This window comes from Chiloscyllium punctatum, chromosome 18 (assembly GCF_047496795.1).
Source record: "Chiloscyllium punctatum isolate Juve2018m chromosome 18, sChiPun1.3, whole genome shotgun sequence".
Lineage (NCBI taxonomy): Eukaryota > Metazoa > Chordata > Chondrichthyes > Orectolobiformes > Hemiscylliidae > Chiloscyllium > Chiloscyllium punctatum.
Window position 1 is genome coordinate 78,440,082 of NC_092756.1, and position 22,308 is coordinate 78,462,389.

At 39.9% G+C, this 22,308-nt stretch overlaps 1 protein-coding gene across 1 annotated transcript; it reads right to left on the bottom strand.

Annotated features, from left to right (window-relative positions):
• Positions 1–290: 290 nt before the first annotated feature.
• On the bottom strand, positions 291–21,712 carry LOC140489030 (meiosis inhibitor protein 1-like). Its single transcript, XM_072588270.1, has 6 exons — positions 21,708–21,712; positions 20,239–20,380; positions 3,653–3,764; positions 3,407–3,467; positions 3,172–3,266; positions 291–349 (listed from the first exon to the last, which is right to left on the bottom strand). Exons 1-6 carry the CDS (start codon positions 21,710–21,712, stop codon positions 291–293), a joined length of 474 nt encoding a protein of 157 aa, XP_072444371.1.
• Between the last annotated feature and the right edge of the window lie 596 nt (positions 21,713–22,308).

Sequence of the window (22,308 nt, forward strand, 5' to 3'; positions counted from 1 at the left end):
AGATAGAGAAGGAAACTTTGGTAGTCATATTGGGAGTCAGGAAATTCTATCAAAACTTCTTTGAACATAAATTTGCAATAGTAACAGACCATAAATCCCTGCTAGGCCTACTTGAAGAGTACAAGGCAGTCCTGCCCATAGCTTTAGAACAAGTTCAGATGCTCGCTCTTATACTAAGTACATGTAATTACAAATTGGAACATTGTCGGGGAGGTCAAGTAGCAAGTGTGGCTGTATTGAATCACCTCTCATTCACAGATACACCATCGATAGTACTGCCACTGTAAGAGTCAGTAATGGGTTTTAATTTTCTGGACACGTTTCCAGGCACAGTTGACAATATCAGATTCTGGAAGCACAAAGACCCAATCCTAGCAAAACTGAAACAGCTGGTGGGGATAGGGAAACCCAAAGAGTCATCATACCATAATTGAAACTTTTTTTAGACTTGGAGATACGAGATCACAGTAGAGGACTGCATTATATTATGGGGGGAGGCAAGAGTGATTGTTCCAAGCAAAGGTTGCTGCCAGATACTGGATGAACTCCACCAGGATCATCTAATGGTTTTCAAAATGAAGATATTAATGAAAAGGTATATCTGGTGGCCAGGATTGGATGCAAACATAGTTGCATTGGTACAGTTGTGTCCAAAGTGCCATCAAGAATAAAAAATACTGCCAGCATCTCCCCCACATTCATGGGAATGACTGAGCAAACCCTGGATTCGATTAAACATCAACTATGCAGGTCATTTCATGGGCTCCATGGTCTTAGTCATTGTGAACCCCCACTCAAAGTGGCTGGATGTGCATAAAGTTAATTCATCCAACACGAGGATGGCAACAGAAAAGCTGCGTGCATCTTTTGCTATACATGGACTCCTGGAAGTGTTGGTCACAGATAACGGGCCATCATTTACCAGCAGACAATTTAAGCATTTCCTAAAGTTGAATGGTATTCATCATAAAAGGATAGCTCCATACCATCTATTATCCAATGGTCTGGCAGGAACAGCAGACTAAACTTTGAATGAAGGCTTAAAGAAGCAATCTACAGCTTCACTAGATATCAAACTGTCCCGATTCCAACTGATTATAGGACCACCCCCTCATGCAACTACAGGCATAATCAATGGGGAGATTTGCTAATGGGGAGAAGACTCCATACCAGGTTAAATCTGATCTTCCCAGACATGGGGGAGGAGATTGAAGTGGCATCAGGAGTGCCGATGCTAGACACAAGACAACTGCTAAGCGAGAGAGACAGTTTACTTCAGGGAACAATATTTGTTGTAGAAACCACAGGAATTGCCCTGGAAGAGTAATAGGTATGGTTGATGCAAGGTAAGGTCCAGAGATGTATAAAGGTAGCGTTGGTGCAACAGTCCTAAACAAGCAGGTGGGCCACATGAAAGTTGCAAACTTGCAAATGGTGCAGGAGAAAAACATGACTGGCTTCTCAATGCCCTTCTGACTGGTCCGGAACCTGTGGGTTCTCCTTCTCTGTCAAACGTGGAAGATACCTTAGAATCTGAGATGGACACGGCAGATGACGCAACCGTGACACCTTTGCTGCCCAAAGAGAATTAATTTCTTCTGAAACAGTCCGGGTGCAACAGGCAAGCTAGTGTGCATTGTACGCTGCCTGTATTAGAGGGAGAGTTGGAAAAACCCGGGCCAGTGATAAAATAGGCCAGGAGGACAAAGAAAAAACAGCCTATGTCCTCAGACTCAAAGGGAGAAGTAGTGATTGTAATGAGGTCAGCCAGATGGACATCACAGAATGAGTTCCCTGATTGGACCAGATATCAATCAAGGATCCTTGGATGACAGATATAAACAGAAGAATCGTGTTCATTCACAGCAGGCAGCAATCCTGGTCTGAATCGATCACAAACCCTGTACCTGAAAAGTGCATTGACATTATGCTATAACATGTCCCACCAAGACCCTATTCCTGCACGAAGAAAAAGATCCCATGTTATACTTCTTAATACCTCTGTAATAGGTCCACTTATTGTGCTTGCAGCTCACCATTTTACAATTGTAAAATTTTAAGCCAGTTTGAACTGAGGAAGGCTTTTTTTTGTCAGCACAATCTCTGAACAATTGACAACCGTGTGCATCAAATTAAGACCCTGAAAAAGGTGTTTTTATCAGAAGGATCTGGTATTTTGTTTAAAACGATGAGATGAGCCATTGCTCACCTGGATTACTAGATAAAAATATCACATAAATATAGCTCTTCGAAAATTTAATCCAGACTAATTTACCAGTCTTGATCAAAGGACAGTTTGAAATCAGTTGAAATATCCGATTGGTTGTTTGCTATGCACTAGCATTGTCTTTGGAGAAGAAAGAAGAGTATATATTGTGTTCTCCCAAGTAAATGCAATTCGATGGGAGAATAGTTTTGTTGCTGAACAAAGAGATCTTAGAGTGCAGATTCATAGTTCCATGAAAGTGGAATCACAGGTAGATAGGATAGTAAAAAAGGGGTTTAGTATGCTTGCCTTTATTGGTCAGTGCATTGTGTATAGGAGTTGGGAGGTCATGTTGCATTGTACTGGAGAATGGTTTGGCCACTTTTGGAGTATTGCGTACATCTCTTATCTCCCTCCTTTAGGAAGGATGTTGTGAAACTTGAAAGGGTTCAGAAAAGTTTTAAAAGATGTTGCCAGGGTTGCAGGGTCTAGGCTATAGGGAGAGGCTGAATAGGCTGGTGCTATTTTCCCTAAAGCATCAGAGGCTAAGGGGTGACCTTATGGAAGTTTATAAAATTATGAGAGGCATGAATAGGGTAAATAGACAAGGTCTTTTCCCCGGAATGTGGGGTATCTAAACCTAGAGGGCATAGGTTTGAGGTGAGAGGGGAGAGATTGAAAAGGGACCTAATGGGCAGCTTTCTCTATGCAGAGGGTAGTGCGTGTATGGAATGAGTTGCCCAAGGAAATGGTGGAGGCTGGTATGATGACAACATTTAAAAGGCATCTGGATGGGTATATGAATAGGAAAGTTTTACAGTCATACGGGCCAAATGCTGGCAAATAGGACTAGAATTCTATAGGACATCTGGTTGGCATAGACAATATGGACCAAAGGGTCTGTTTCCAAGCTGTATAACTTCATGAAAGGGACAAAAAGAGTGAATAATAAAAAGGAAACATACCATGCTGGTAATTCAGTACATTCTTCATTGCTGAAAACAGGATTCGACACATACAACATAGGAAGTCTGAGCAGATCTGATTCAATCTTGGATTTCTAATGGGACAGAATGAAAATATTATAATGTCACCAGTGGAGAACAATTTTAAGTAATTAACTGAATCAACATTTGGTTCAAAATGACAACTAAGTTCTGCAATTGAACATTAATAGATTTGAAAACAAAACTGCATTACCTGCTTCCTGAACAGAATTTGGCCTTCAGTTCCACTGTGAACTTTATAAAAGATGAGGAAGCTGTAGGCAAATACTTCAATAATTTAAAGAGTGATTGTTTTTAAGTAAAGTTTAACATTAAATGTGGAGCATGTATATATATTCAAGAGAATTCATTTTAATGGATGCCAAAAATATGATGTGTTTATGTTCAAACAACCAATGGTGTTGGTATTTTTAATGGGACAGAATTGAAAGATTCGTACCTAGTTTAATAGAAAATCGTTTGGCTGTGTTTGGCAAGATACTGTACTGGACATTGAGTATAGAAAAGAACACCTCCATAAGTCTGGCACTCGGAGTTTTTTCATAGTATTCCTGTTGGAAGAAACATGTAAGTAAAAATTATAGAGAATAAGGATGAGTAGGAACAAAAGTATTTCAATTTGATGCATATGCAAATATATAGCATTGCAGTATGATTCTTTCATGCAAGCTTATCTTCAACTATATTTATCAGTCAATGGTAGTGTAATAAGAGATGACCTAAATCAGGACAGACTGGACTGCCTCTGCTTCACAACATTGACAATAATGAAATCCATTTACGTCTATGTCCTAAACAGAACAAAAGTTGAATGGAGGTTTAAAAACACACAAAGTTAATTGACACTATCATTGGAAAGGTCCAGTTGACAAAAAGGAGGGTAAAGTCAACACAGCCAATTAATGCACCATCACCTACTCTCGATCATCAGTCTATTAATGAAGGATGTCACTGGCACTCAGTTTGGATTTTGTCAGGGCCACTCCTGACCTCATTACAGCCCGAGGTTAAACATGGACAAAAGAATTGATTACCAGAGGCTGGGTGAAAATGACTTGTGTATTATGATCTTATACTCCACAACCAACTGATGAAGGAGTAGTGCTCTAAAAGCTCGTGCTTCCAAATAAACGTATTGGACTATAATCTGGTGTGAGATTTTTAATTTTGCCCTTGACATCAAAGTTGTATTTGATCAAGTGTGGCATCAAGGATCTCTAGCAAAAATGAAGTCAATGGGAATCAGGGAAAACTCTCTGCTGGTTGGAATCATGCCTCAAAGGAAGATAGTTTTCGTTGTTGGAGGTTGGTTATCTTAGCTCAAGAGTATCTCTGCACAGGTCCTTCAGGGAAATGTCCGTAGCTGAAACACCTTCAGTTGTTTCATCAATGACCTTCCCTCCTCCACAGAGTCAGAAATGTTAATGATTGCACAACATTCAGTACCATTGCAACGCTTGAGCTACTGAAGCAATCCATGTTCAAATGCTGCAAGACTTGGGTAATATCCTACTTTGATGTGACAAATGGGAAGTAACATCTGCACCTCACAAATGCCAGACAATGACCATTTACAACAAGAAACAATCTCACCCTTCACCTTAACATTCTTGGCAATACCATTGCTGAGTCCCCGACTTCAACATCCAGGGGGTTACTAGAAATTAAAATGGACAGTCACATAAATATATTGCCTAATAGAGTAGGTCAAAAGCTAAGAATATTGCATCAAGTAACTCACCTCCTCACTGCACGAAGCCTGTCCATTAACTACACAGCATAAATCAGGAGTGTGATGGATTACTCCCTGATTGCCTGGATGACTGCAGCTTCAATAACTCTCAACAAACTTGATCCCAACCAGGACAAAACAGCCCACTTGTTTGGCACCAAGCCACAAACATTCAATCCTTCCACCACCGATGCTGAGTAGCAGCAGTATGTACCATCTACAAAATGTACTGCAGAAATTCATCAAACATTGAGACAGGATCTTCCAAAACTACAACCACTATCAATTAGAAGGACGAGGGTAGCAGATATGTGGGAACACCAGTACCTTCAACTTCTCCTTCAAATCACTTACCATCTTAACTTGCTTACCAATAATCTGCTCACTGGCACTCAGTTTGGATTTTGTCAAGACCACTCCTGACCTGATTACAGCCTGAGGTTCTTTCAGTATTGCTCCATCAAAATTGTGTAAGTTCCTCTCTAAAGGTACCATTGGTCTGCCTACAGCAAGTTTAAGAAGGCAGCTCACCAACATCTTCTCATGAGCAATAAATGCAGCTCAGCTAGCTATGACTTCCTCCCATGAATGAATGAATTAAATTTCTTCACTCCAGAGAAGGATAAATTTATGGAATTCTCTACGACCGAAGGCTGTGGAATTGAAGTCACTGAATATAATTAAGAAATAGACAGATTTCTAAAAGTTAGAAGTTTCAAGAGGCGTGTGGAGACAGCAGGCTTTTGGAGTTGAAGTAGAAGATTTGCAGGTTGGAGCAGGGTTGATTGGGCAAAGGACTCATTTTTACTCTTACTTTCTATCTTCAATCTCACTTGTATTTCATACAGATAGAGACCCTCTTAACTGTGCAGTAGTGATCATCTCTTTAAAAGAGATAATCTCTTTAATGTCACTTTTTTAAAAAGGTGACATTAACAAACTTGAAGGTCAGGACTGGATGGGGATGGGGATGGGGATGTAGGACAGAATGGAGTGAACAAGAAACAACAGCAATCTAAAAGCTTCCACATTAAACAGAAGAAAATAAGGTTTCTTCATTGAAGAAATGACACCATTTGGAGAAAGGAAGAGTTGCATACGGATTCAACCAAAAGAAAAACAGCTCAGGCTGCAGTTGGGAACAGAACAAATTTTACATAGAAAATAGAAAAGCGACTCTAAACAACACGCTGAAGGCGTTCAGGTTGCTGGAAGTTGTTATGTATGTAATTGGGTGGGTGTTGCTGCTTTAAGAGAGCGGATCCAGAGTGGGAATAAATGGATGTGGAGCTGAGGGGATGCACATTAAAGTATTCCCTGTTCTCGTTTACTCTCCACTTACCCTCTGTTCTATTCATGGTTCTAGTGAACTATGACTACAACAACTGGTGATGAGAGTGGGAACTGGCCACAAACCTGCTTGTGAATGCTCGGGTGAAAAATGTTACTCAGACTTTCAAAACAGCATGGGACTGTTGAGATAATGTCAAGGGAAACAGTTGTGAAGGGGTTCAGGCTGCTGTCAACACCTGGGAAAAACGAAAAGCCAGCTGAGAACAGTGCTTGTGAGGAGACTTGGGCTGCAGCTGACAGCTGAAGACGGGGGTACACATCTGGGAGCTTACCAAAGTTGTCATGGAGAGCAGTCGAAAGGGGACTCAGGCTGCGGGCAATGCTGGGGAAGAATGGCATTCTGATACAGTCGGTGAGGGAGCAGCTGGCACACAGAGCATTCACTAAGGAGACTCGGGCTGCAAATAGCTACTAGAGTTGAATGGCGGGAAAAATTCCCACCGGCAGGAAAACAAAATGACAGGCCAATTTGGAGAGATGGGATTTGATGAAGAGATTGAAAGTTGGACACTGTACACTGGACATTTTGATGCATGTTTAAAAACGAATAGATGGCTGAATACATAATGGTGCCGATTTTCTTGAGTATCATTGGGAGCACGTTTCTACGGAGTCTGAAGTAACCAGAGAAACCTGCAGAGAAGGCACACCAAGAACTATGCAAGATGGTGGGGAGTTATTTTGCATCAAAGCTACTAATGGTCACTGAAGCTTTCTTATACATGGGTACAGCATAAGAAGAGTCCATTGCCCAATTCAGGGCCGCCATAAGGTGAGCCGAACATTATGAATTTGGAGCGTTCCTCCAAGCTGTTTTGCGGGACCATTTGCTTTGTAGCCTCCAACACAAAGCCATTCAACGGAAGCTACCAACAAGGAGAATGTTGAGGAGACAGGGAGTCTGCAGAAGGATTTGGACAGGCTAGAAGAGTGGGCAAAGAATGGCAAATGGAATACAATGTGGGAAAATGTGAGGTTATATGCTTTGGTAGGAAGAAGAGACATGAAGATTAAATGGGAAAAACTTCAGAAATCTGAGGCACAAAAGGGACTTGGGAGTTCTAGTTCCAGGTCCTTTTAAGAATAACATGCAGGTTTAGTTGGTAGTTAGGAAGGCAAATGTAAAGTTAGCATTCATTTTGAGAAGGTTAGATTATAAGAGCAGGAATATACTGCTGAGGGTGTATAAGGCGCTGGTCAGACCTCATTTGGAATATAGTGAGTTTTGGGCCCCATATGTAAGGAATGAGGTGCTGGTGTTGCAGAAGGTCCAGAGAAGGTTGACAAGAATGATCCCTGGCTTATCATATGACGTGGGTTGAGGATCTCTGCACTTGTTGGAATTTAGAAAAATAAAGGGGAGGATCTCATTGAAATTATAGAATACTGAGAGGCCTGAGTAGATTGGACATAAAGAAGATGCTTCCATTAGTAGAAGAGACTAGGGCCCAAGGGCACAGCCTCAGAGAAAAGACCACCCTTTAGAACCATGAATCTATGGAACTCATTACTGCAGAGGCCAAATCGTTGAGTGTGGGTTTAAGACAGAGACAGATAGATTCTTGATTAGCAAGAGGATCAGGGGTTACAGGGAGAAGGAAGGAGAATGGGGCTGGAACACAAAAAGAACAATAAATACACTGACAACACATCAAGAACAGCCAAGGGCGAAATCCACATCTCTGAAAAAGTACATCATAAGATTTGAAAGGGTAACAAAACTAGAGTCATAGATTAATACAGCATGGAAACAGACCCATTCAGTCCAACCAGCCCATGCCGACCATGTTCCCAAACTAAACTAGCCCCACCTGCCTACTTTTGGCCCAAATCCCTCCAAACTTTTTTTTGACAGATATATTTATTGAAGAAAAAGAAATTTCTTTTATAACATATTATTACAAACTTACAAAATAATACTCACAAATACAAGCATTAATATACAATTAGATATTAAATAAACAATGGCCAAAACATAGCAAACAAAGAGAAAATATAAAGAGAAAAAAAGCTCAATTAACTACGAATCTAATCTAACCTATTACTAATCAGAACGTATAATAAAATATCTTACATTACTTAAAAGGAAATAAGAAAGGGATAACATAATAATTAAATAATGAGGTAAACACTCAGAACGAATTAACATCAAGTCATAATAAAGCCCATATTCATATGGGATTCCTCCCCCGCCGGGGTCCCCGGACCAGCCAGAACCGTTCCCACAACTAGATAAAAGCCCTTGACAAAATGGCCGAGATACCTGTATCGATATAGTTCAGAAAGGGCTGCCATATTTTATTAAGTAATTCAGTTTTTTAGTGCAACATATTTGTAAGTAAGTCAAGGGGAATACATTCCATGACCCACCTATACCAATTCGAAAGTCCTGGAGGGCCCTCAGCTACCCAGTTTACTAAGAAATGTTTCCTTGCACAAAAGGAAAGAATGGAGAATATTCTTTTCCTGTGCACATCTAGGGAGGGCAGGCTAGAAAAGCCCAAGAGAAGAGATACAGAATCCACCCTAATTTCTGCTCCCAAAGTGTCTATCAGAGCACTTGTTACTCTGACCCAGTATTTGGGGATCTTGTGACATGTCCATAAGCAGTGTATGAGAGTGCTGACCTCAATTTTACATTTTGGACACATTGGAGAGGCTCCTGCCCTAAATTTTGCCAATCGCTCCAGTGCTATATGAGTCCTATGGAGTATCTTTAATTGAGTAGCTTGGGTTCTATTACATATAGAGATCTTCCTGGCATTTTCCCAAAAGTCGTCCCAGAAAGTCGTTTCTGAAGAGATTTCCAACCTCAATTGCTGATTCCATGTTTTAAACAATCTTTCCATGTCTTCTGATACTACATTATGTAGTGAATGATAGAGAGTGTTGACCGAGGGTAAACCCATTGGCCACAACACTCTTCGTTCCCTATCTGATTTATAAGAGCAATCTAATAACATAGTCTTCTTCTGTATGTAATCTCAAATTTAGAAGTACCGAAAGAGGTCTCCATTAGGTAGTCCAAGATTCTGGTGTAGCTGTTCAAAAGACATCATAACCTCCCTATCAAACAGACCCCCTAAGCAAGATATACCCCGGACCTCCATGATTTAAATGTGGCGTCTGTGAGTCCCAGTTGGGAACCCCATGCTCCCACTAAAGGAGTATAAGGGGAGGTTTTTTGTGAGTTGCCCTCGTTTTGTCGCATGATCCTCCAGGCTTTAATTGCGTTTAATACAATAGGGTTTTTACAATGGTCCATAATGGCTTTCATTTTATATGAAAATAGGAGATTAATAAGGGGGCACTTTGCTTGAGAGGTCTCTATCTCCATCCAGATTGATTGCGTGTCACATGAAAACCAATTAGCTATGTAGCTTAATAGAGAACTCAGCTGAACTAGAGAACTAAAGTCTGAAAAATCTAGCCCTCCCCTTGCTTGTGGAAGCGGCAGCTTCCTTAACTTAATAATGGGCCGTCTATGGTTCCAAATGAAAGAACCAAGCCAACCATATAGTTTGCACAATGCCATTCTCGGTAGAATCACAGGGAGCATTCTCATAGGGTATAGGAGACGGGGCAAGATGTTCATTTTAATTAGAGCTATTCTGCCTAACCAAGATATTGGAAGATCCTCCCATTGTTGAAGGTCCTGCCTTATCCTCTCCAGTAAATGTCCAAAATTGGCTTTATACAACTGGCCAAACATTGGGGTGATAAAAATACCTAAATATAGAAAACCTTCCAGGCACCACCAAAAGGGAAAGCAAGATCCGTCCGATAAGTAGGACATACTAGCGAGACTGCCCATCGGCATGGCCTCCGAGTTTGTGAAATTAATTTTGTAACCTGAAAACGCACTAAATAAATTAATTACTTGGATCAGGTGGGGCATGGACATCAAAGGATTACTGAAAAAAAGGAGAACATCATCTACATAAAAGGTAATTTCATGTTTACCCGTACCAACCCTCGGGGCTATTATATTAGAATCAGCCCGTATAGCTTCTGCTAGTGGCTCAATTATTAGCGTAAATAATAACGGTGAGAGAGGACAACCTGACAGCAGACCCTACCCACACTGGAGGTATCCGCGCCTAAGCCATTGGTAATCACAGCTGCTTTGGGGTCATTATACAATATTGAGACCCATTTAGTGAATACCTTTCCGACACTGAATTTTTCCAGTGTGTAAAACAGGTATGACGATTCAACCCAGTAAAATGCCTTCTCTGCATCCAACGAGACTAATATTCCCGGTATTATTTCCTGATGACAGATTTGAATCACATTCAAAACCCTTCTAATATTTTTAGATGATCTACAGCCCTTGATAAACCCTGTCTGGTCCTGTTTTACGATGTGTGGTAACACCCTCTCCAACTTCAATGCTAACGTTTTAGAAAGAATTTTAAAATCTACATTTAATAGAGATATTGGTCTGTATGATGCGCAATCTTCTGGGGTTTTTCCTTTTTTGAGAATGAGAAATATATTCACCTCTCAACGAAGGGGGGAGGCAGCCCTGACCATATGAGTAATTATACATGTCTATAAGTGAACCAGCTAGTACTCCTGTAAACTCATTGTAGAATTCGACCTGGAATCCATCTGGGCCAGGTGTCTTACCGCTCTGAAGCTGCTTGATTGCGTCAAGTACTTCCTGGGTTGTCAGGGGAGTATTCAAAATCAACACCTGTTCCGGGGTTAAGTCCGGAAAGGCCAGGCTTTTAAAAAAGGATTCCACTTTCTTAGCTCTTCTTCACAATCCTGCGATTTATACAAATCAGAGTAAAACTCTCTGAAGATTGTGTTGATTCTTTTATGATCATGAGTCAAAGTATCAGCACTTTCCCTAATGGACATGATAGCTTGAGGGGCCTTTTTTTGCAAGATACACTAGGTATCTACCAGGCTTATCACCATACTCATATAATCTTTGCTTTGCAAATAATATTTCCCTCTTTGCCGTTTGGGTAAACGCAGTACTCAGGGCTGTCCTAAGGGCTGTAATCCTTTGTAATTTGGCAACAGAGGATCTATCAACATAAACTATCTCAGCTGCCTTCCAACAAGCCTCGAGTAGACGCTGTTGTTCTCCCTTTTGTTTTTTTTTGGGTTGCCGAGTATGAAATAATCAGACCCTGTGCATAGGCCTAAATGGTCTCCCACATCACCGACGGGTTACTGGCCATACCTGAGTTAATTTCCAAAAAGGTTTAGAATTCTTGAGAAAAATATTTTACAAATTTACTATCCTTCATTAAAAAAGAATCCATACGCCAATGTCGGGGGAGGGGGGGGGGATCGTTTCATTGTCCCTAGTCTTGGTTTCCATGTATACTGCAGCAAGGTCAGAGATTATTATATTACCTATTTTACAGGATAGTGTATAATTCAGAAAGGTAGAGGGGGCAAAAAACATATCAATTCTAGTGTGACACTTATGTGGATTAGAATAAAAAAAATCTCTGCCTTGTGGGTGAAGGCACCTCTACATATCTACTAATCCTAGCTCCTTATTCAAATCCGCCAATTGTCTGGATCTAGGAGATGTACCCGCAGTACTCTTGGGTATCCTGTCTACCTCCGGGTCCATAATACAGTTAAAATCTCCTCCTATAATTGTGTAATGAGCCCCGAAAGCTATCAGTTTGGAGAATGCTTCGTTATAAATTTGAAAGAGTGTGCCGGAGGACAATAAAGATTCAAAATCCCATACTCCTCTCCATTTATAAGGGCTTTGATCAGTATATACCGTCCAGATTCATCCCTTATCTGACTTAAGATTTTGAAAGGAAGGTTCTTCCAAATGAGAATGACTACTCCCCTACTTTTTGAACTAAAAGAAGAAAAGAAGGCCTGATCAAATCCTCGCTGTTGTAATTTCAAGTGCTCTTTATCCAGTAAATGTGTCTCCTGTAAGAGAGCTATATCAAATCTTTCTTTTTTGAGGTTTCATAGTATTTTCTTCCTTTTGATTTGTGAATTACTCCCCTTGACATTCGAGGTGCACCACTTAATCGAATGACAAACCATAATCGTCCAGGCAAGTCGAAGACCCCCCCACCCAAAGTACCCTGAGCACAGACCGTAGAAAATTCACAAAAATATAAATTCTTTAATGCACTCACACCAATATAGTGAAAAACAATTTCTAAATAAGAAAAATATAAAGCACATTTAAAAGGCGATTTCCCCCTAGCTCCCAGGTATCTTCCTATCAGTAAACCCATCGTATCCTCTCCCAACCAGCGCCCCACCCTCAACCCAGGCACCACATAGTAAAATAAGGAAATTGCAGTGTGCTATAAAGCTAAAGTTGAAAGTGAGCTCCCCACCCCCCCACCAATGTCTAGATACATTTAGTAAAGATAATACCAAGTATAAGCATATAAAACTATAAAGTTACAATCTCAGCAGGTAATAACCAAGTATGATAACAAAAAAAGAAAGCCCCACTCTAAGAAAAAAAATGAGGTAGAACAGAGCAAACACCCTCCCCCACACAAAACAACTAAACCGCCTGGCTTATATAAATAAAGACAAAATTGCATACTGAAGAACAAATAAGACCCCCTCCCTACACCCCCCCCCCCGAGATGATATTAAACAATAAAGCAAATAAGAAGACAAAAAAGGGGGAGACCGGGGGCAAAAGTGCCTCATTAACCACACGGATTAATTCTTACAGTCTCTTTAAGAGTCTAAAAATTCTTTGGCCATCTCCAGCGATCCAAAGTTATAGACGGATCCTTTTTGGCTAAAATGCAGCGTCGCTGGGTAATGCAAGGAATACTGGATGTTTAAGTCGCTTAGACGCTTCTTCGTTTCATCAAACGCCCTCCTCTTGCGGACCAAAGTTGGGGAGAAATCCTGGAACAGCATAATCCTAGATCTCTTATATGTCGTGGCTGGGGGATCCTGCCCGAGGATTCTGGAGGCTTCCAGGAGCATTTGCTTCTCTCTGTAACACTGAAGCCGGAACAGGGCAGGGCAGGGGCACTGGTCCGACCCGGGCCTGCGTATAACAACCCGGTGGGCCCACTCTACCTGCACCTGGCCTGATCCAACCTCCAGGTTCAATATCTGAGGGAGCCACTGCTCCAAGAAGACTGTAAGCTGGTCTCTCTCTTCCCGTTCAGGAAGGCCCAGCAAACAAATTTTTTTTCAGCAACTAATTCTTGAGGTTGTTGATGATGTTCTTCTAAAGCCTGGACTCGTTGTTTGAGAGTCTGGACCCGGCTGACTCTGCAGCAGGTTTCGGGGTTGCGGCCTTTAGCTCCGCCTCTCCAACGTGATGTTCGATTTTTTTCAATATCTCGGTCACGTTGCAAAAGCACGATTCCCACCTGGATTGGATTCCTCTATGAAGACGTCGATCTTCTCCTGCAGCTTGTTCATTAAAGAAAACAGGCTCGCCCCTGTAGGTAAGTCCCCCGAGGTGCTGGAGGGGGTGGGGGTGGGGGAGGTGTTCCTGCCTGCTGCGAGCATTCTTTCCTTTAGTCATATTAGCACTGCACCAAATTACTCAAGCTAGATGCAGAATGACCAAGTAAATTAGGTAAAAGTTACTTTGAATGGTTTGGAAGGTGTAGTAGAGGCGGGTGGCCCACTTTGCTCGAGTTTTGGGTGGAGTACAACGGACTCAGACTTGCTGGGTTGCCGCCACCTTGGATTCCTGCCACCCCCCCCCCCAAAACTTTTAAACATTGTAACTTACATCCACCACTTCCTCTGGCAGTTCATTTCATACACCAACCACTCTGTGTAAAACAAGTTGCCCCCATGTCTCTTTTGAGGATTTCTCCTCTCACCTTTAAAATATGTCCCCTTCATGTTGAACTTACCCATCTTAGGGGAAAAAAAACCTTTGCTATTCACCTTATCTATGCCCCTCGTGATTTTATAAACCTCTATAATGTGACCCCTCAACCTTCTATGATCCAGTGAAGAAAGTCCCAGCTAATCCTGCCTATTTTTATAACTCCATTCCTGGCAACATCCTGGTAAATCTTTATAGAACCCTCTCCAGTTTAATAATATTCTTCCTACAACAGGGCAACCAGAACTGCATGCAGTACTCCAAAAGAGGCCTCACCAATGTCCTGTACGACCTCAACATGATGTCCCAACGCCTATACTCAAAAGGGTCTGAGCAAAGAAGGCAAGTGTGCTAAATGCCTTCTTAACCACAATGTCTACTTGGGACTCAAATTTCAAAGAATTATGTACCTGAACCTCTAGGTCTCTCTGTTCTACAACATCACCCAGGGACCTACTATTAATTATCTATGTTCTGCCTTTGTTTGTTTTACCAAAATCTAATACCTTGCATTTATCCAAATGAAACTCCATCTGCAACTCCTCAACCCGTTGACCCATTTGATGAAGATTTCTTTGTAATCTTAGATAACCTTCTTAATTGTTTACTATACCATCAATTTTGTCATCACAAACTTACTAACCATACCTTCTATATACTCATCCAAATTATTTGTATGAATGACAAACAAAAATGGACCCAGTACTGATTAGAACAACGCTGGTCACAAAAACAACTGAAAAACAAGCTTCCACCACCACCTTTTGTCTCCTACCATAAAGCCAATTTTGCACCCAGTTGGCAAACTCACACTATGGGCGGCACGGTGGCACAGTGGTTAGCACTGCTGCCTCACAGCACCAGAGACCCGGGTTCAATTCCCGCCTCGGGCGACTGTCTGTGTGGAGTTTGCACGTTCTCCCTGTGTCTGCGTGGGTTTCCTCCGGGTGCTCTGGTTTCCTCCCACAGTCCAAAGATGTGCAGGTCAGGTGAATTGGCCGTGCTAAATTGCCAGTAGTGTTAGGTAAGGGGTAAATGTAGGGCTATGGGTGGGTTGCGCTTCGGCGGGGCGGTGTGGACTTGTTGGGCCGAAGGGCCTGTTTCCACACTGTAAGTAATCTAATCTAATCTAAATTCACCCTGAATCCCTTGTGATCTAACTTTACTAACTGGTTTACTATGCAGAACCTTATCAAAGGCTTTACTAAAATCCAAGTAGAGTCTACTGCTCTACCCTTATCAATCTTTTTGGTTACTTCCTCAAAAATCTCAATCAAGTTTAAGGGACATGATTTCCCTTACACAAAGGACAAGAAGTTGGATCTTAGTAAAACCTTTGAAAACAGTTGTAAGGTAAATTAATTAATAAAGTTAGTTCACTTTCTTAAATAAGGGCACAATGTTAGTCACCCTCCAGTATCTCCCCCATGGATATAGATAATACAATTATTTCTGTTCAGGCGCCCGCAATGTCCTCCCTAACTACTCACAATGTCCTGGGATACACTTGATCAGGTCTCGTAGATTTATCCACTATATGCTTTTCTAAGGCCTCCAGCACTTCCACTTCTATAATGTGAACTGTTTTCAAAACATCAATATTTATTTCCCTAAGTTTTCTAGTCTCCATTTCTTTCTCCAGTAAAAGCTGACAAAATATTCATTTAACATCTCCCCCATCTCCCTGAGGTTCAACACCAAGACTATGTCAATTTTTAAGGGGACCTATCCTCTCCCTCTAGTTGCTCTTTTGCTCTTAATGTTCTCGTAGAATCTCTTTGGAATATCCTTAACCTTAGCTGCTAAGGCTATCTCATATCCTCTCTTTGCCTTCCTGATTTCCTTCTTAAGAATGTTCCTACACTTTTTATACTCTTCAAGAGATTAATTTGACCCCAGTCATCTATGTTCAGTATATGATTCTTTTTTATTCTGGACTGGAATCTCAATTTCTTTATTCATCCATTTTCCCTAATCTTACCAGCATGACCTTTCACTGTTTCACTACTGAAATGATATATGCATCCTGTGACTTTGTACTTTTACATTGTATAATGTTTATCTCTTTTGCCATAAAGTTTACTTTCCTTATCTCAGTCTAACTAATTTTGCTATTGGCTAATGTTTATGCACTTTCACCTTTAGTATATGAGATCTATCTTTTGGAAAGTAGGTGTAATATTATTAACAGTAGTGTTGCATTAAGAGATCAATGTGCAATTATGCCAAGAGCCAGGATGTCATCACATGATCACTTTACATTGCACTACCCTAGAACATGGATGTGTTTAGAGATAAAGCTAAAAAAAATACCTAAACTGGAGAGTAAAACAGAGTTGACTATAGACTAAATAAACAGAAGACAGTGAAGAAGTTTATCTAAGGTAACAAAGGGATTTTGATCAATTGGGCCAACAGGCTGAGGAGTGGCAAATGGAGTTTCATTTGGATAAATCTGAATAGGAAAGGTTTGGAGGGATATGGGTCAAATGGAGGCCAGTGGGACTAGTTTAGTTTGGGAAACTTGGTCAGCATGGATGAGTTGAACTGAAGGATCTGTTGCGGTGCTGAATGACTCTATAACTCTAAGACACTTTCAAGTACAGCACAACCTCGGTTACCCGAACATCAATTATCCGAATTTTAGATGATCCAAAAAAGATCTCAAGGTCCCGTAAAAACATTATCCATTATCCGAACAATGAATTATCCAAATAAAATACTCCCCGCCCGTTGCATTTGGATAATTGAGGTTGTTCTGTAAATAGAATCAAAGTAACTAATTTTTGTTACATATAGACTGCAGTCAAATCCTCCATTTGATTAAAACAGAAGTCAATTGAAATAGGCATCAGGTGGATTTTAGAAGCAGGTTCATCTTAAGGTCAATGTTATGCCCAGGTAGCTGGATAAGACCATATTCCAAGAAATATAAAGAGGGAAAAGAGTACAGGGCAAAGGTACTGTAAAATTCACCCGAAGATTATTCACTATTTCATCTATCTGCTCCTCTTACTTGACTGCTGTGAAGAATGAAGACACAGCAGTACAAAAGAGGCCTAGTTACAATAGATATTGATGAAAAATATATGTGGCCTATTAGTAAACATCTCCCATCATTGGTACTTTCCCCTGAGAGCAACTAATTGAGACCTGCAGTATAACACAGGTTTTGTTGCATCAATTACTTAAGGTTGTTCCAATAGTCATACTCACCAAAAGGTGGAGCTGCCGTACACCTAAATAGTGAACACCTAGGCAGGGGGATGTTCTATAATTTTGATACTTCCCTGAGACAAGACATTTCATAAAATCCAAAACAATGGTATAGATTTTCTAAAATCTTGACAGTAATTTGGTTGAGTGGAATGTTTGCCAATTATTGAACTTATTTGGATTTATTCCATTACTATGTCATGAGAATCTGGCTGATTCAATCTGCTGTAAAGATTACTGCCAGAGTGATTTAGATGAAAGCCTATCTCATGATGCAGTCTATTGTTCATAATCCCATTTTATTATTAGAACTGAAGAAGACCCTTCTGATGAAGTAATCAGACTCTGAACATTTCGTCTCGCAGATGCTGCCAGACCTGAGTCTCTCCAGCAAATTCTGCTATTGTTTTGGATCTCTAGCATCCACAGTTCTATACTTTCTTTGTACGCCCCATTTTATTCATGATGATCATGCAATCGAAGTAATTCAATTTGAAAACGAACCCAAAATCAGGCAGTTGTTATGGACCAGACCAGACCCCATCAAAATATTTTAAGAAGGTAGCCTAGACTCTAACCTTTTCTTATTTTTAAAGGCAAATGTGAAGTGAACCCATCAGATGCAATGTGACTGGCCAAAATACACAATGTTAAACAAAACACTATTTATTTATATATAACATTAAAATATAACCAAAGAAAGAGAAAATTTAGAACAACTACTCCACTGGAAAACTTAACAGAATAATAGATACAGTATCTATTACTAATTAACTGTTTCAATATAGTAACGTTGCATAAACACACCCCTTGGCAAAAAAAAATCAGACAAAGTTTCTCACTTGCAGTTCTCCAATCTGGGAGGAAAAAACATCAAGAAAATTGACAGGACGTAGCAGCCAAAAGACATTCACTAAAGCTTCCAACTCTTTTGAAAACCCAAGAGCTTCTGCTTAAAGCTAAACTGCAAAACTAAAACAAATAAAAAACTAGAAAGCCTGGTCTGTGAGATCTGGCTACACCCAGGCTGCTTCCATTGTTCCAATTTAAAAAAAACAAGGCCTCACTAGCTGTTTACTCAAGTAGTTTTAAGTAGACAGCTCATGGCCACTGTCTTACAACCTCTCTTCAAAAAAAATCTAGGACAAAATAATCTCCTGAAAGCCACAGCATCATCATACTATCTATAAACAACTTGTCGCTCTGTCCTGTTGCATTATCCCCAACTGGCGTAGTTTTTTAAAGAAATTAGCCCATGATGCAATTATGTTTAACTCCATATTATGATTCATGTCATAACATAAAAATTGTAGCAACTGTATTCATTACCTAGTTAATTGTCATAATACAATCAGAAAGGTTTTTTTTTCATTCACTTGTAGTACATGAATATTACTGGCGGGGCCAGTGTTTATTGCGAATCCATAACTGCCTTTGAGAAGTTGATGGTGAGCTGCTTCTTGTGGTATAAATGTTATTTGTCATGTTTCAATCCAAATATGGATATTGTCCACAACTTGCTGCAGTTGGAAACTAGCCGCTTCAGTAACTCAGGAGTTGCAAATAGTGCTGAACATTGTGCAATCATCAGCGAACATCCTCACTTCTGACCTTAAGATGAAGGGAAGATCATTGATGAAACAGCTGAAGATGACTGGGCCTAGGATACTACACTGAGCCACTAAAGGCTCATGTGACACAGTGGCAGTGTTCCTATCTCTGAGCCATGGAACCCAGGTTCAAGTTCCACCAGCTCTCGAGTCATGTAATAATAACTCAGAACAGGTTAATTATAAAATGTCTACTCTGAGCCCCTCCTGCAGAAACATTCTAGATCTGAGAAAATGAACCTCCAATAACCACAACTATTTTGTGCATCAGTTATAGCTCTAATCAGCAGAGTATTTACCCCAGATTCCCATTGATTCTAGTTTTGCTAGTGCTCCAGGATACCTGACTTGGTTAAATGTAGCCTTGATGTCAAGGGCATTCTCACCTCACCTCTGGAAATTAGCTAATTTGTTCATGTTTGAAACAAGGCTAGAGATTTAGAAGTTGAGAATTCGTATTTCTTAATTGCAATTGGCCAAAGACAAATTGTTCTGATAAAGTTATTTTCTTACAGAAAATTGAGTTCTACAGTCAGGTCAATTGAGTAGTTTGACTAAATCTTCTAACATTTGTTATGACTCCAATAATAATGGGACTTGATTTCCAGCACAGTGAGGAGTGACATATCACATTAGAGTTATTTGCATATTGACCTCACAGTCCCAAGAAGTAAATTCTTGCACTCAGGTGACTGGTATTAATTCAGTGTAAATGAATGGGTTTTGAATGAGTCAAAATGATTGCCCATTATGCACAGTATGCAAAATGCAACAATTCCTTTAAAACAAAATACATCTTACAACTAGCTTTAGTTGCTATAGAATTAAGGTTAAAAATTCCACGATGCTCTTTTGTTGTGTATTCTCTATCCAAACCATAGAATTATAGGTTGATACAACATAGGAAGTTATTAGGACAAATGTGCCAGTGGTAAAGCTATCCAATTATTTCCTCTCCTCTTTTCTTAAAACCCTGCAAAATGCCTTCCACTCATCTTTGCTCCAATTCCATTTCAAAAGCTGCTACTGAATCTCCACCCTTTCAGGCAGTGTAATCCAGATCATCATAATACATTATATAAATTCTTTTCCCTCATCTCTCATCTGGTTTTATTGCCAAACAGCCTAAATCTGTGTCCTCTGAGAACTGGCCTTTCTATCACTGGAATCAGCTTTTCTTTCTTTACTCTATGAATACAATTGGTGATTTTGACCAAGTTCATCAAATTTCCTGATTATCACTCAAATCTTCATGTTTGGTAAATTAAAATTTTGACGCTTCTTACCATTACAATTGGGATACACAAAGTGTCGCAAACATTCAGCAGGAATTCTGAATACTTCTCCAACATGTTCTCACTTGCAATGCTTGGAGCTGTGAAAGCATTTCCTTGTACAGAAGGATCCTTCTGACAATCAACAGCTAATCTACAAAAACAAAACTGAGCATAAAGATGTTTTCTAATGTACTTGCATAGTATACTGCCATTAAAAAAATTAAGGTATGTAAAAAGAGTTACTGTGTATCAGACCTATCAGAGAGATAGAACAGGCAGATGTGATTTTGGAGAAGGAGATAAGCAATGAGATAAGTGCATTTGAAACTTAAAAAGTCAATGTATTAAATGAACTAACCAAATTCAAAGATGATAAAATCTCTAGTCCAGATGCATTGAATTCACACATTTTAAAAGAATCTAGGAAAGAGTTGGCAAGGGCATTATACACAAAATATTAATATGTAACAAGAAATTGTGCCAGAATGATGGATAACTAATATAAAGCTTTATTGCAAAAGTTGGGGGGGTAGATGATGTCTAGGGGAATACAGAGCAATCAGCTTAACATTAGTGACAGGAGAAATAATGGAATCCCTACTAAAGGTATTGGAAGAACACCCAGAAACAAAATTTATAACAAAATAAGCACAGATTTGAAAAAGGAAAATCTAGATTTACAGCACAGAAAAAGGCAAATCAGCCCATTAAATCTGTGCCAGTCAAAAACAACCAACTAAGTATTCTCGACCAGCTTTAAGATCACTGACTTCTGAAACAAGGTGCCAGCTTGTATATGACAGCAAAATCACTGCAAATGTCTAAAATGGGATTGCATGTATAGCATTATCACTGCTTAGGATGTTGAGTGCAATAGCTAACGTGACTCTTCTGATATCTCCCCATGCCCCACCACCAGCAAAAGCTGAACTAAATTCTAAATCCACAGTTTGCTTCTCAGGCTATTATCATTACATCCAGTCATGTGACATTGCAAGCAGTTTTTTTTTGTTTTTAATCAAGCGATGTAAACTGTTCCACAGATTATATATTTAACATGTCTGCTCTCAAACTTGCTCAGGATTATAAACTTCAGATTATCTAATCTCAGTTTATGGTTATGTCTTGATCCATTGTCATGGACTTTGTTGAAGCTTTTAATGCTAAACAGATCTTCAGTGTCTCAGTTTCAAGCCCAAATGATACTTACCAACTATATATTTAAATAGATATTACATGTGAAAATTATAAGTATTGAACCTTCGTTTCAGGGTGAAAAATGTTGAGATTCTAAAGCAAGATTTAGACTCTGGTGAGATTTTAAAACATTAAGACCTATATTGTTTCAGATTTCAGAACAACAAATAGGTGCATTTGAAATGGGAGATGGGGTAAAAATGTTGGGGGAAGTTCAGAAACTGTGCGCAAAACTGGAAGAAAGAACAATTCATCCATCAATGACATTTTAATTCGGTTACCGCATCATTATTTATACTTCTGGCATTCCTGCCTGATCAGGAACAGTAAGTATCACATGAATCTGCATGACAAAACTTCATCTCCAGTACATAAAGCGATAATCCAAAAATGCAAGTTTAAGTCTGAGATTGAGCCTCAGTCCCATATTGCAGATGCCTCCCTAAATGTCCTGTCAGGAGTCTGAAGACCAGGAGAGAGATATCCTTCCTTTGCAACAAGTGGAAGAAGTCTGCAACTGAGTCCAAGAAGGTATGGTTGGAGGTTGTGTTGGAAATCAGCAACTGAAATCTGGCAAATGCTCCTATCTTCAGTACAGGAAGCAAGTTAATGGCAAGTGGAAAGTCAAGATTTACCCAAACAAAAATAAGGTGTAGGAGGATCACATTTTACCACGGATATTAACTGTATTCCTGTTTTCAGACATTGCCAGACCTGCTTAGTTTCACAGCACTTTCTGTTTTTGTTTCATATTTTTAGCATCCGTAGTTCTTTGTTTTTATATCATGGCTAAAGGATTGGTTAGCTAACAGGAAGCACTGTGTAGCGATTAATGGGTCTTTTCCACGTGTGAATGCTCCACTGAGTGAACTGAATCTGCTT

Bases quoted from the DNA above. Each gene is read 5' to 3' on its own strand.
- LOC140489030 (XM_072588270.1), bottom strand. The intron at 3,765-20,238 runs GTAAGAAGCGTC...TTCTTCCAACAG, and splicing joins TGTGTATCCCAATTGTAATG to GAATACTATGAAAAAACTCC. The intron at 3,267-3,406 runs GTAATGCAGTTT...CTGTCCCATTAG, and splicing joins AAATTCTGTTCAGGAAGCAG to AAATCCAAGATTGAATCAGA.